The sequence below is a fragment of the Mesitornis unicolor genome, unplaced genomic scaffold (genome assembly GCF_000695765.1).
Source record: "Mesitornis unicolor isolate BGI_N332 unplaced genomic scaffold, ASM69576v1 scaffold862, whole genome shotgun sequence".
Taxonomy (NCBI): Eukaryota; Metazoa; Chordata; class Aves; order Mesitornithiformes; family Mesitornithidae; genus Mesitornis; species Mesitornis unicolor.
In genome coordinates, this window is record NW_010166907.1 from 29390 (window position 1) to 44539 (window position 15150).

The 15150-nt window shown below is 41.0% G+C and overlaps 1 protein-coding gene across 3 annotated transcripts in view; it reads left to right on the forward strand.

Annotated features, from left to right (window-relative positions):
- ACVR2A (activin A receptor, type IIA) overlaps positions 1-15150 on the forward strand; it is a 54951-nt gene that overhangs the window by 28179 nt on the left and 11622 nt on the right. For 2 of the 3 annotated variants that reach the window (XM_010195099.1, XM_010195101.1), the window contains exons 2-4: positions 2669-2876; positions 5144-5253; positions 6195-6349. In XM_010195099.1, the coding sequence (XP_010193401.1) occupies positions 2669-2876; positions 5144-5253; positions 6195-6349 (473 nt within the window). Of the gene's footprint in view, positions 1-2668; positions 2877-5143; positions 5254-6194; positions 6350-12153; positions 12169-15150 lie in introns of those variants that run through there. The other variant, XM_010195102.1, reaches the window with a different exon arrangement.

Genomic DNA, 15150 nt, shown 5'->3' on the forward strand with positions numbered 1-15150 from the left:
CACCAGCAAACGTTGGTTTTCTTCTCTTGCCGCAGCTGTTGTGGAAGAGCACAAATGTCTGGTGATGCAGCGGCGCGCTGACTGCAATACGATAACGGCCTGTATTAAACGTGATCCGCCTTAACATGCCGAAACGAAACTCTGTTGTATACTCAAATATTCTTTGCCTTTTTAATGCGTTTTCCTCTCGGAAGCAGGATACCACTGGTGCTTTGCCCTTGGCTTCTTTCAACAGCAGCGTTTTGCCTTTTGAGAGTCAGTAGTGCATTTCTTGATGATCTGACGGTTTCATATAAAACCAATATGTCAACACTCAAAATGGGTATTGGAGTTACGTTATAGGCGTAGTATCCCTAATCTGGGACCCGAAGAAATCTGCTTGTGTGGTAGATGCCAGCTGCCCCTCTCCTTTAGGAGTTTGCTTCCTGTGGAGGGGGTGGCAGTGCTGGTTTTAAGCAGATGCTTCCTTTGTGCTGTGGGCTCAGGGCTGCCGCCTTTGTGTCCTTCCCTTCCTCCTCTTCCCTTGCTTCCACCACATGCCTGCTTTTCTCCTCCCAAAGATGAATCCAAGATGTCCTGGTTTGACCATACATCAGTTTAGTCAGGCCAGACCTATTGCAAATGCCTGCCCTGACCACAGACAAGGAGTATAAGGAGAATATTTGTGCAAAGTTAATTTTATTGTAGTTTCAGGATTTCATCGAATTCAGCTTGTCTGTGGTCCTTCAGAGCTCGGCTTGGCAGCAGCAGAAAGGGAATGGCACGTATGAGAGAAATCCAGGACTTCTGCTTTATTGCACTGACAGAACCAAATTGTTCAATCTGTTGCCTCATCTGTTTCTTGCCATAGCTGGGAGTTGTAAAGGTCAGGCCATCGCAGCACAAAGAATATAATAGTTACCATGCTGCATCTCGCCGTGTCACCAGCTGGCTAGCGCACCGCTCCCATCGAACATCCGGGCTCTTTCCCAAAAAGCGTAAGCAGCATCCTCTGCCTATTTTGGGAATGCGTCAAAGTCAGAAGTTTCTGAAGGTGGTAACATGGGGTGCCCGGTATGGTCAGCGCTCGACTCTGACGCCCAGCGCTGCACTTCACAAAAGCTGCAGCAGTTTTTAGTTTGAAATAATTCTCGTCACCCTGAGAGGTGCAGCTTTTTCAGTTGGTGTGGGTATGGCTACAAGCAATAGCTGGTGTAGCAAAATTGTTGTGAAAATGTGTGAATAATGAGGTAATGAGTGATACAAATCATTATGTAGGAAACTGCTGTAGAAGACCTTTTGTGTTTAAATTTCTGGGCCCCTCACTATAAGAAGGATGTTGAGATTCTGGAGCGTGTTCAGAGAAGAGCCACAAGGATGGGGAGGGCTCTGGAGAACAAGCCTGATGAGGAGCGGCTGAGGGAACTGGGCTTGTTTAGCCTGGAGAAGAGAAGGCTGAGGGGAGACCTCAGCACCACCTCCAACTGCCTCAAGGGAGCTTGGAGAGAGGTGGGTGCTGGTCTCCCAGGTGATAGGGGAAAGAACAAGGGGAAACGGCACCAAGCTGTGCCAAGGGAGGTTCAGGTCAGAGATAAGGAGGAAGTTCTTTACTGAGAGGGTCGTCAGAAGCTGGCACAGGCTGCCCAGGGAGGTGGTGGAGTCACCATCCCTGGATGTGTTTAAGGAGCGGGTAGACGAGGTACTTAGGGATATGGTTTAGGGGGTAGACAGGAGCGGTTGGACATGATGATCTCAGAGGGCTTTTCCAACCGAGCGATTCTGTGATTCTGTAAATCTGATCTTCAGCGTGATGGTGAATGTACCTGTCCCTCTTGAAAATATCAGATGGGTGCACAGGCAAAATAAAGGTGCTTTGTCGTCCTCCTGAGCCATCCTCACTTCTGAAGTGAGTCCTCGGACTCTCCAGCTCTTCAGTCTCCTTCTCTTTTTCCATGGTTTCAATACATACTAAATGATGGAGATTAGTGACACGCGCTTGGGAGCGTTTGACAAGATAAAGAATTAAGATCCAGTTATTCCTTCCTTCCAGTGATTTTGTTAGCAGTTTTGCATCCTAACAACCCTTATCTTTGCACAGACCAGGTTGGTGCTTCATACCCCATTCAAACCCCAAAGGTAGCTCCCCGTGGAGGTGCCTCAGTCTCTCACTGATGGGTTTTGCTGTAGGTTATCAGTGGATCAGTTATATTTGTAATTTAAACCAAAATGGCCCTGGGCCTCGTGAGAGCAGAAGCATCTGGGTACTGAGCTCTGATGAAGCCCTGATGGCTTCTGTGCTGGGGCAGCCAAAAACCACTGCTGTCCCAGGGGATTAGGGTCCATATTATTATTATTTTTATTATATATATTGTAACTGAAGTTTTACTGTTCAGTATTTTAAATTTTCTCTGCTGTTGCTATTCAGGGCAACATTGCCGTAACTTGTTCTTTATTTCTTCAGGACTTGGTAAGTTTTCCAAGTGACTGACTGAACAGAAGAGCTTTGTTTTGTGTTTCCACATTGGAAATGCTTATGAACTTTTGATATTTTCTTTATTAAAAAAAGGAGGGAAGAGGGTATGTTGATGCAAGTGCTGTGTGGTATTTCAGTACACCTTGGCTTTGACTGTTTGCGTGTCCCACCCTTCAGAATGGTGTTTAACTGTGATTCACTTTTCATTCCTAAAAGGTGCCATACTTGGCAGATCAGAAACGCAGGAGTGCATCTACTACAACGCCAATTGGGAAAAAGATAAAACAAACCGCAGTGGTATTGAACCTTGTTACGGCGATAAAGACAAAAGGCGGCACTGTTTTGCTACGTGGAAGAACATTTCTGGATCCATCGAAATTGTGAAGCAAGGTTGCTGGCTCGATGACATCAATTGTTACGACAGGTGAGTGAGTCCTCCTTTAAATTTTAAATTTATCTGTAATTTTAAACTCTTTTGCCTGTCCATAATTTATACAGCCTCTCCCCTGCATGCAGTACTTGAGACAAATTATAATAGTCATTAATAATAGTCATAAAGTCTGTGAATAGTTATCTTGTTTTTAGATGTGCAGACACAGGCACACGTCTTTTTTTGCTCACTTAGCTCTAATTAGAGACCCAACTTCATCAAAGTACTTCGTTTCATTTGCAGAATAGCACGTTTTACCTTCTCTTATTTATTGACTATGTACTTAAAACTTCATTCTGTTTTAGGCCATTAATAATAGGTTTTCTAATGACTTGTTACTGCCAAACAACAAAAATACAGGTACTGAAACCAGAGTGCAGGATTCTGTAGTTCCCTTTTCCAAAGTTTTCAAAGTAGGAAAGTCAGCACCTTGCGTCTGCTCTGTACTTAAACATGGGAGTATTTTGCTGATGTATTAAAAAGCTCACCTCAGCGGCACTCTGAGAGATGGAATATGCTGAAATCCCAGTCATTTTTTATAACAGATGGTCTAGCAAGTACCCGTGAGCAGTAACAGCGGGACCTGGGGTTTGGTGGGTATTGGCTGAATGAAGGTCACGACTCTTAAGAAATGGTGTTGCAGCTCTTTGAAATACTCTGCTAAGTTTTATATGACCAAAACGGGTATTGTTTGGAAAGGAACAAAATAGCTACATAATAGATTTTCATTAAAATGTGTTTAGAAATAATAATATTTTTTAAAACTGTACTTTTCCTGTTTCTTAACTGGTGAATGAGTGGAAGAAATCATTACAGCCATTTCTAGCAGATAGTTTCCCCACACACGAGGATGTTTTCTCCTTTAATGACAGTTTAAAGCTCAGTTGAGCAGTGGTTCTGATTTCTCTGTCTCTCAGAGAAGCAGCAAAGCAATCTGCAAGTCTGCTTGCACAGCACGATTGAAATTTGGCTGTGCTGGGAGTCAAAGGACCGTTTTAAAGACATCTCATTTGTTACTGCTTGTATCTAGTAACTAAGTCATTCAGGATGGGAAAGTACTTTAGTATTAGTAGTATTGTTTTTAATCCATTCATAGCCTAAGTTTTGCACAAGAAGTGGAGGTATTTACAGTTTCTGAGCTAAATTTATTTCTGTTTAATATTAAACTTTAAGGATGGAAATAGGATCTTTCAACTTGGAAATAGAATTTGGTTCTGTAGCATTGTTATCCCACTAGTTTCATGTGTATCTTTGAACAGTCTGCCCAAAATTGGTGTTAAAGTTTCCTTTAAGGAAAAAAAAAAAGGAAATTGGAAGAAGAAATAAAAAGCAGGAAGAATGGTTAGGAAATAGTTGAAAGCTGAGCAAAGGCTTGCCTGGCTCTAAGACCTCATTAGCTGTAACTTGCCATGAGATTACGCTGTGTTTGTGTAAAATATCCATTAAACAAAGTCTTATCTCAGGGAGAGCAGAGTGGGTCACTAAACAGGGAGTTGGAGCACGGTGAACTCCCAGCAGCAGCGGATGAAGAACATCAAAGAGGAAATGTTTTATCCCAGTTACAGCGCAGTGCAGTCGTAGTAGCTGGCTCTAGAAAATAACTTGAATTTTTGAAGAGGAACCCAAAACTCTTTGGACAATCTTCAGCTGTATTTAAAATCCTCAAGTATTTCTGCAGGTTTTTCAAACTGTTCTCGTTTCTGCTGTCGAGTTGTCTCCTGCGTGGCTCCTGTTTTTCTTTCCTGACTCAAATATTTGTTAATGAACTCCTTTGCTGCAGTTAATTCATTGAGTGAAATAAGCCCTGTCCCTGAGTATAATGAAGGCAGGGGAAACTGTAAGAATTTTATATTTTTTCTAAAAAAATAAAACTAAAATTCTCTTTCCCACTTATCTCCAACCCCTGCAACCCTGTAATGAGAGTTCATGGTTAAACCCGAGACGTTGTTTGTCCTGTTTAAATCTGTTGTGATCTGTTCTTCAGTACTTCTGTCGGCTTCTGAAACTTATCCTGTTGGTGGTTTGCTTTAACTTTGGCTTCGTGTGACTGTTTCAGTTTTAATATTCATGATATTTCATTGCAATATAAAATAACCAACAAAATATTCATTTGTTTCTTCAGCTTTAACTCTTACTTGTGTAGTGTGTTATTCTGGATAATTTAGTTAAGTTCAATTTAAGTTTTAAATGAGCATGTCCTTTAAAAAAGAGAAAACCAAAGAACTTAAGATTAATTCATGTTTTATTATTGTCTTTTACAGGAATGACTGCATAGAGAAGAAGGACAGCCCTGAAGTGTTTTTCTGTTGTTGTGAAGGCAACATGTGCAACGAACGCTTCTTCTACTTTCCAGAGATGGAGGTCACGCAACGTAAGTCAACGTGGAGCAGTTGTGGAGGAACTGCTTAGCGGGGTTCAGAAACATTTCACATTGTGCATGACTTTCCAAAATAGTTGTTTTTTCCTGCCGGAAGGTTCCTGATGCCCGAATGAGGGAGCACTGTAGGCATTCCAAATTGCCAGTTCATTTCTTCAATTTTGCAAAATCGCTATGTTAGGAGTAATTTAAATTGATTAAAGGTACTTCAGCTCTTTTCTAAAGGTGAGAAGGAAGGATAATCTGAAATAATTGGCTGTTTTAAGATACAGAAGTTACTGTCAAATCTTAACTTAATGGTATAGTTAAGCTTCTTTAAGTGTCTGTAAATCATAGGGCTAAAAGCCGTAGCATCCTTATATACATGTACCAACCTATGAATGCTCCTCTTCTTGAAGCATCACTCTGTTTCTTTAACCTAATTGGACCTTTGAGGTTCTCTGTAAACAGACACAGTAACCTTTAAAAAGGGGCAAAGAATTTCCTCCCAGGTTACAAAAAAAATCAGCCGGGCTTAACAAATAATTGTTTTAAAAACCAATAACTAAGAGATGATTGGATTATTCTTGCATATCTTTGTTGGAAAACTGAATAATGCTAATAACTGAACTGAAGGCAGCAAATGTCTTGTGTACCAAAGAGCCAGAGGAAGTTGTTTCTGAAATTAAATAACATTTTCTGTGAGATTAAAATAGCCTTTGCTGACCCAAGAGATGCTCTTGTCGTTTTGGTCAGTGATGTTGCGAAGGCAGTAAGGCTTCTCTGGAGCCTCTCTGGAGGTCCTGTGCAAGTGTCTTCAGCTGGAGAAGTTTTCATCAGGTTGTGTTACCCTGCTGTGCTGATCGCAGGAATTTTTAGAAAATCGGGATGCCAGACGTGTCAAATTGGATGATTTTTGTTTCTTAAAGCTGCGTCCTTTTCTTCTTTCCCATCAGCAACTTCCAATCCCGTTACACCCAAGCCACCTCTGTTCAACACCTTGCTTTACTCCTTGGTGCCTATAATGGCAATTGCAGTGATTGTGCTCTTCTCGTTCTGGATGTACAGACATCACAAGCTGGCCTATCCCCCGGTACTCGTCCCGACCCAAGTAAGTCGCTGCGTTATGATACTGGGATTTTTGAAAAGGAGGGAAATGGAGGTGTGCATCTGTCCCGTGGCTGAATTCTTCTGGTATTTTCCTGGTTTGGAGGTGCTAATGCTTGCTAGCCACTAAAGCAGAAAATTAAGCTTTACTTAGGCTTATCATTAATTAATTAATGAATATATGAGCAACTACTTAATGTTTTTAAACATTCGTGTATGTATCGGCTAAAGGGAATGTAAAGACAATCTTCAGTTAAAGATTTCAACTGATTGCAGCTTCAGTTGAGTTGCAGTTCCTCTCATCCTTTTCCTCTCTCTTGTTTATGCCTTTTGTGTTCTGTTTTCAAATGTTTCGGTTTTAGCAGTGTTTGTGTTTTACTTAGGAAATATTAGGAGTGCGTGGTCTCCAGATTTCAGATGTGAACTCCCTGCGTGTGCACAGTTCCTGCTGCTGTCAGGCTCCCGCCGATCCTCCACAATTCCTCTTCCTTCAGCTGTGTCTCGAGGTTTTATTGAAATTAGGAGGCCTTTAAGAAAAGGAATAAGATGGCAAATTCTTCAGACCAAAGTAGGAAAGATGAACAAAATTGGTAGTGGAGATGGAGGGAGAAACGTTTTGCCCAGGGATCCCCAACATTGGGTTCTGAAGCTTCCTAAGGCAGGGCAGTGACCGCTCAGATACAATACTTTGCCACGATGATGATTTATTTATGATTAGATAAAATGAGAGCAGTTGTTATTTTTGGTAGGATTGCATTTGAGGAGGATTCGCGTGTGTTCGCTCTGTGCTGGGATATTTTTGGCGTTACTGCTTGACTTCAGGGTGTTCCAGGAAACAGTTGATAAAGAAAATTGTTTTGGTTTCAGTTTTGTAGTAATAGATAAGGGAAATTTGGGGGAAGGCAGTGGCCATATGTTCTTGCCAAATGAACATAATTTAGAGGGAAAAAAGTATGTTTCCTGTCCTTGCAGAAATTATTGCAGATCCTCAAACTTGGTGCAATCTGTTAGCGTAATTATTCCATCCATCTCAGTTTTTATGTATTTGGGACTTCACATCAACCTCGCAGTCTTCACTGTGCAATCAGATTCATAACTGCTGGTTGTGTGAATACTTTCAGCTTGTCGTTTCCTTCCTGGACCTAAAGAAATCAAACAAATAATGGATAAAGTGATGGAAAAGCAAGCGAATGTTAAATACATGCGAGACATCAAGAACTTGCATTCTTATGTTCTTCCTCCTTTTTACTGCAGTTCTTTTCTTGCCTGGTTTTTGTTTGGTACAGGAGTGGACACGTCATATATTTTTAATAAATAGGGTAATGACCTGTTTTGTTAATGCTCAGATGGTATCTGTTGGGATAAGTATATGTTGGTGCTTGAGCTGGTTGTGGTGTAATAACATTTTCTTATCTTGTGGTGAATAGGCATTAAGGTTTGATGTGGAAAGTCAGGAAAAGCTACTTCTACCTGAAAAACTAAATGAAATTATTATGGAAATAGGATGTATAAATATTCTCCCATAGGCGGCAGAGCAGTATTTCCCACTTTGAATTTGATTAGAGCTGATCTGAACAGGAGACAGAAGAAGCAGGAAGAGAGGGAGAAGTCTTAGTGATTTTATAACCACGAAACAAACATTTAAATATTTATGCAATAAATGTATTAAATATTAATATTATATTTAACAATTAGGGCCTGAGTAGAGTTGTAGGCGAACGGATTCTTTCCTAAATCTTTCTGTAGCAAAGGGTAGAATGGGTAGGTCAGATGTACAGCAAATACTCCCTAGAAAAGTGGGATTTCTGTATGAGACACCAATGAAGTTATCTCATTTTACTGGGTTTATTCCTGGAAGGGATGGGAGTACTGGGGTGTTTGGTACTGATCTTTCTGTCAGGAGAAGTTGAAGGCTGGATGAGGAAAAGCAAAAGATGAAAATGAGGAAGCACTGAAGAATGAGAAGTTTTGGAAGAATTAGAGAAGGAGGGACAAGCGAATGAAAAATAGGAAAGCAAAAGGGGAATCGATTGTTTGGAATATTTCAACAAAAGGAAGAAATACGCTGGAAGAGGTTTTTGAACCTGTAGTGAAATATAAAGGACAAACATCTGAGAAAATGCAAACAGCTTCATTTTCCTTGGGAAGTGAAATAGTTTAGCCGTATGTACGCGTCCCAGGCAGTTCCTCCTCAAACTGCGCTCACCTCACGGCTGTGTGGGTTTACTTCACTTTTATTTTCACTTTGAGCGTGCAGATAATCATTTTAAAACTGGGCAGAGAGGTGATGGGGGTCACCAGAGCAGGTGACCAAGCAGGACCCGAGGCACATGGCCGGGACAGCCACCACGGAGCTGCCAGGACCTGTCCTTGCTCCCAGGAGCTTGGCTTAGCGACTTCTCATCTCTTGTGCTGTTAACCGTGCCTCGCTTCATTGTGTGGGGTGCTGTCGAGTTAACGCTGTCAAATTTTATGAAATCTGTCACTCTCTGAATCCTTAAATGAGTTTTTAGCAAACTTAGGTTTGTTAATTACATATATGTAAAACAGCTTGAAAGAGCTATTTAATTTTCTTATTTATATTCCATTTAATCATGCAGCAAACGTATGCATGTGATCAAATCTACCAAAAAATGGATTGATATTTCAAATATTTGAGTCTGTGTATTTTTATATAGAAAGAGTTGCTCTCACCTGGTTAATTTTCACTCCTGACCACCAGGTACACTGAATATGAAACACCACCATCTTCACGTACAGAGGCTTCCACTCTCAAATTAGGTGTAGTTTACATTTCCCTGCAGCATCCTCCTAACACTCCTGGTAGAAACACGAACGCGGATGGCAGGGAGTTGATCTGTTGCGCTCACTTGTTTTTACATCTCTTGAGCTCGGGCCAGAGTTGTCAGTCAATGCTAATTACAGCCGTGGCGTTACCACTCTGTCACGCCGTGGATGGGACCATCACCTATGTTCTAGCAGGAGTGACAACAGTAACACTTGGGGGTTTATCGGTTCACAGAGCTGCGGCTCCCAGCGATTTCCATCCAGAAAGACATTAACCTCTTGTGCTCCTTGGTGAGTGCCCAAGTTAGGAAGATCTTCGTGGATCACAGAGTTGCTTTTTTTGTTTGGTGGTGTTTTTAAAATAACAGTCATGTGTTGAGAGGGTTGAAGAAAAAAGGCTTTGCAGATTCACATAATGTCATTTTTCTTCATAACCTATTTTTGGGCTTTCTTCTGAAACATTTGAAATTACTTGGGTCAGAGCTGCTTCGTGGTTTTAATCACTAAGCACAAGAAAGCCCTTATCTAGGGTTGTTTGGTGTTACCAGAAATTCAAACCCTCTGTTTGAACTGCTGCTGCGTGGCAGCGTCCATAAAGCAAGCTTGGTTGCTAGGAATTACCATTTCTTCCTCTCAGAGAGGAGGATTACATAGAAAATTACAACTAGGTTTTCTGCTTTTAACCTCCTGTATATCACTTTCTTTAAGCTTTTCACCCACTATTCCCTTTATTGAGCACAATAAACTATTATGTGCTTAATTTAGGGGTTTTTTTACCCATACAGATGCACCTCACTGGTCCTTAAATATGGAGTATATCTTCAGAGTCATGTGCTGCGTGAACCAAGAATTAAGAACAACTGAAGCACATATATTAGATACAAAAATATAATGATTTTATCATCCCTCTGTCTCAAAAATATTTTGAGCATTAAAAAAATACTCTGATCTTGGTTGATGGCATTTTCAGTATGGCTCCCTTCACTGCCATACCGTGACAGTCTGTATTCACTGTATCTTCTGCTGGAGACACCCAGGTATCTTTGTAGCTGTGTCATGGTTTTGCTATTTCAGTTTGAGCTGTAAGAAATCAGAATTAAAAGCAGTATCGCGTAATATGAGTTGAATAATGATGAAGGAGAAAAATCTCTAGCAGTCACAGATGCAAAGCACATTGAGAACCAGTGACTGCAGGTCCTGCTGCGTGTGTAGCAGAGGGAAAACAAATCCTGTGTTGGAAATTAGGAGGAAAAGAGCCTAAACCAGAACAGGCATGGCTGTTTGCTGCAGTTTTTGACCTCGGATGTCTGGTCTGGGCCACCAGCTCCGTGCCAGGGAGTTTGGTGGGGGTGTGTGTAGCTTCAACGGTTTGTTTTCCAAAAACCGTGAAAATAGCAACGGGAGATTTTTTTACATTTGGCGTTGGATAATATTTTCATTTTTTATTTATTCTCCAAATGAACTTTTATAGCACATCAAATAATCTGCCTTAAATTTCTGCGATAATCTCTATCCCTCTGCCGCACAAGGAAAACTTCAGTTGGCTGCCAAAGAAGAGTGAAGAGATTACATCAAGTGGTCAGGTTTTTCTTCCATTTTTGTCTGCCACGTTTTTTCTTGCTGCTGTTACAGATATTTTATTAGAAACATTACAACACTTGAAAAATGAGGAGTTAAGAAAGGGAGCTGGGTTTTCACAAGGGCTTATTCCGAACCTGGGAAGATTTACAGCTACTTGAAAATTACATGGAGGAGAAGCCAGGTGCCTGTGTGAAATGGGAAAAGAGATTGATCAGGAAAGAAACGCTGGAGCTTGGAAAGAGGAGAAAATAATAATAATTAAAAGAAGATAAAGACTGAATTAGAGCTTGTGGCTGGCCAGGAAGGAGTTAAGGTTGGATACAACTCAGCAGTTAATGACTGATTAACGTGTAATGAGTGGCAGTGTTGGCATTAAAAAAGAAAAGCTGAATGGTCTCGAGATTTGGACTGTGTGCATGATCTCACATTCTCTAATACTGCGTTTCCTATCTGCAGGATTAATAAGATTTTCTAATGTAATTGATTGCAGTTATAGCTGGAACGGCAGAGGAGGAAGATCTGCTGCTGTCCTTTGTGGTACTGGGAGGCACAGCCATGGTATGGTTGTTTAAAGAGAAAAAAATTAAAGTGTATATATAAAACATATATATACACACACACATACATATATATATATATACACAAACATATATATATATATATGGGGGTAATGTGAGAATGCAGTAGGAAAGTTACTGTAGATAAGGAGTCCTTAACGTGTCAATAGCTTGGGGCTGTGTCTCTTTTTGGAGAACTCCTGGGCTATTCCAATACAAGTCGTTCCTAAAAATCTTTAACAGAGAGGAGAATTTGTGTGCCAAGTAACTGAAAACCAAGTACATAAAACAATGCCTGCATTTCCAGTGCTCATTACACAACCAGGCATCCAGAACTTTGGTTCCGAATCTTGATGGCTTTTGATTACTTTTTTTTAAGTACTTTCCTAAATTCTCAGTTTCCTTCCAGAACGAGCTGTCTCCATTTACATAAACAATAAATGCAGCTGTGTATCTTTTAAAAGTGCAAGAAGTCAGAAGATACAAAGCCACACTTGCAGTATCCTATCCTGAATGGCAGCCTAGGGGGAACTTTACAATTAAAGTACAAGTAAAATTTAAAAAAACAGTTTCAAATATATTTGTGTAGTGAACTTCAGGTTACTTTCTGCTTTTGCATTGATTCAAGCAGAGCGTTGTCTTATAAACTGTATGATTTCCATACCATACCTCATTCCTGGCTTACTAAAAATGTAGTTTAATTTTAGGAGTAGGCCCATACCGAGGAGCTCTGAGGCTGGTGCAGGAAGATGTGTAACAACTGACAGGACTCTGAAGGCTTTTACAGCACTAAATTTAATTTAACTTGAAGCATTTCCCTCTGTTCATTCGTTGTAAGCAGCAGTATCCAAAATAATCTCGGAATAGTCACAGGAAGGCTGAGGTAGTGATCTCTGAAGTCTGCAATCAGGTGCTCTACCTTCAGGAGCTTTTTGGTAATACTCCATAGTGAAGTCCAGTTTGCTGCATATCCTCACATTCGCTCTCCTGAATGTTTTAGATTGAGGTAATCTTTTATATCCCTAACTAGAAATGAATTACACACTTCACAAGGTATGCAAAAGTCACTCATTTTCCCTTACATTCCCCAAAGAGATTGAGGGGCCGTGGGTGAATACAGAGATGTCGTATTGAGGGGACTGGTTAGGAACAAATTAAGTGCAATAAATTTGTAGTACAATAATTTGCCCTTATTTTGAACACTGTGTTCATAAATACTTATGTGATGTATTTGAAGTTCACAGTAGGGTTGTGGATAGCCCAGATTTTGGGAAAGACCGTACATCTTGAGGTTTTTTTGGTCTAGTTTGTTAGAAATATTGCAACAGTTTCCCTAATCAAACCTTTACAAGTAGTTTGCAGCCAGTATAGATAGGAAGTCAGTGTGTTTATATACCTGTGTGTGAACATGATAACTACTGGGGGGGTAATTGCTCCCAGTTCTTATTTCTAAGAGTTGTATTAATTCCTGGAATATCCAAGCACATATTTCCATTCCTGATCCTGCTTAAGCTGGTAATACCTGTATTTCTCATGACAAGTCAGAGGTGCTGCTCTGCAGTCTGAAGGGAAGGACCATGATTTTAAAACCATGTCCATGCTGTGCAGAAATCTCTCTATGAAAACGTTGATGCCTGTCAAATTTATTAATGGCTGGGGGAAGCTGATCCATTTAAAAGAGCAGTGAGAGGCACGGGATAAGACTCCTATTTCTCAGACTTCCACGTTTGCAGTTGCTCATAGGAGCAAAAACGTTGGGTTCATGAATCTTTTACCTTATTTCTGTGGAATTTACATAATTCTCAGGAGCTGGAGGATTTTAATAGCAAATAGGCCTGGAAAAAAAGGACTAACAGATTTTTTTACAGCCACAGGAAAGATGTTTGTTGAGTAACTGTTTCATCCAAGCAATGCTCTTTAATTTTTTATCAGTTATTGTCTGTTCATTGACTACTTGAGTTAGTAGAAATACAGGTACACAGGTAGTCCTATTACCCTGTTCAGTAAAGTTCCCTCCCAGCTTCACAGATTGAGTGATAGTTGTATTTTCCTTGGCTGCTGCTTCTGGCAAAGGGAAATATTCACCATCGTTCTCCTGGAACCAGCAGCTCACAGAGATCTGAAGGTGAAGATGTTCAGCTGCTCTGAAAATCTGTTTAAGGTGGTGTTTTGGGGAGATTTTTTGGGAGAGGCCTATCTTTTCCTTATGAAAAGGCAAGAGCAGCTTTCCTGTGGTGGTCTGCTGCCCACCGGGGAGAGGAGCAGTGACCCTGTTGGCCTCCAGTGTTCTTTATTGCTCTGTCAGTGGCAACAAGCTCTACTACAGTGCTTATAAATCTGCCTCCCAGCTCATCTGCCCTTCAAGAAATACTCCAGCCCGTCTATTATTAATTATTTAGACATGCTAAGTGTGTGCTAGACACTTCTCAAGCACAGAGAAAAGCCTCTTGTTGGCCCTGCGCTCTGGAGCATCCCAAGAACGTGAAGAGGAGGGGTGAAGAAAAGGATGATTGCTGTTACGTGGCAGCTGAACACTTCAAGCGCTTGACTTCTGTGCTTCTGCAGCATCTCTGTGATAAAATTATAAAGCACAAAGCAAAAGGCTGAGGCAGAAGTGCTAGGGAAGGAATGAAGGCGCCTCAGCGCTTCTCTGCCTGAGCTGCAGTGAGGTCGGTCAATAAAAGAGATGCAGGTAGCACAGACAGGGTTGTCTCACTAAAATGTGGTTTAGGTTTCAGTAACAGTGCTCTGGGACTAAAGTTTTTATCATGGATTTTATTCCATAGTCTGTAAACTCGTGACTTCTTGGGAAGAATCTTTGCTGTTGTAATCCCGAGTTCAGTGTTTTCAGGTTCACTTACTCCAATCACACCTCCAGCATGCCCGATGTATTGATTGAATGTAGTGATGCAGACCTGGCACAGGATGACCGGTGGGTTGGTACGGTTCAGTTGTAACTCAGCCATGGGAAGTTCTCATTTTCCACAGCTTGCTACCGGGAACAGTGAACTCTCAGCAGTGCAGCGCTGCCCTCTGCTGTGCAGTGTGGGCTAACCAGGAAGGAGCCTGCAGAGCTGGTGGTTGGGTTTGGTTTCCTGCATGTGTTCACACGCGGTTTTATTGTAACACGTTTAGAGACTTAAAATGGACAGTTCTGGTTTTAGCAAAAAGATGAATTCAGTCTGTGTAATAATCTCTATTTTTTACCTTTTTTTCCTTGCTAACGTATCAATGATGGACTCTTTTATTTTAAATGCTCTTAGTACAAGAACGTATTGCTATCCCCATGAATATTTTTGTGTTAACTCACAAACAACTTTATCTCTTTTCTTATAAGCTGTTTTTTCATCCCATCCTTGGTCTAAACAGTAATTTCTTTTGCCTGTGTTTTCTCCCTTCTCTACAAGCACGCCTTTCATATAATGATTGAGGTAAGATGCCTTGATGTTTGTTCATGGTTATGGAACTTTCTGTGGACGTGTATGAAGTTGTTTTGGTATTATGGACAAGACATTTGTAAGCATGCCTGGTTAAAATACAGATTTAGTCTGCTGTTCATAGATATATTTTAACATTTACTGCAATTTCTCAGGCTGGGGAGTTAAATGTCAGCAGGGACTGATAATGAAATACCCCAGGCGTAGGCACTTTGTGGTTCTGCATCTCCACATGAGCTCATTTGTGGCATTTCCATATTGTGAGGGATCTGTGGGTACAACCTTTGGTGGTAACCCCAGCCTTTGGGTATCGTTGTCATGTCCCCCCGGGCAATGCCTGTATCTGTTGGAGGTGTGTGGTCTCCATGTTGCCATTCTGCGTGACGCGATGGGTTTTTGGGTCATTCCCAAACTTGGAGAAGCAGATTACCCGAGGAAAAATA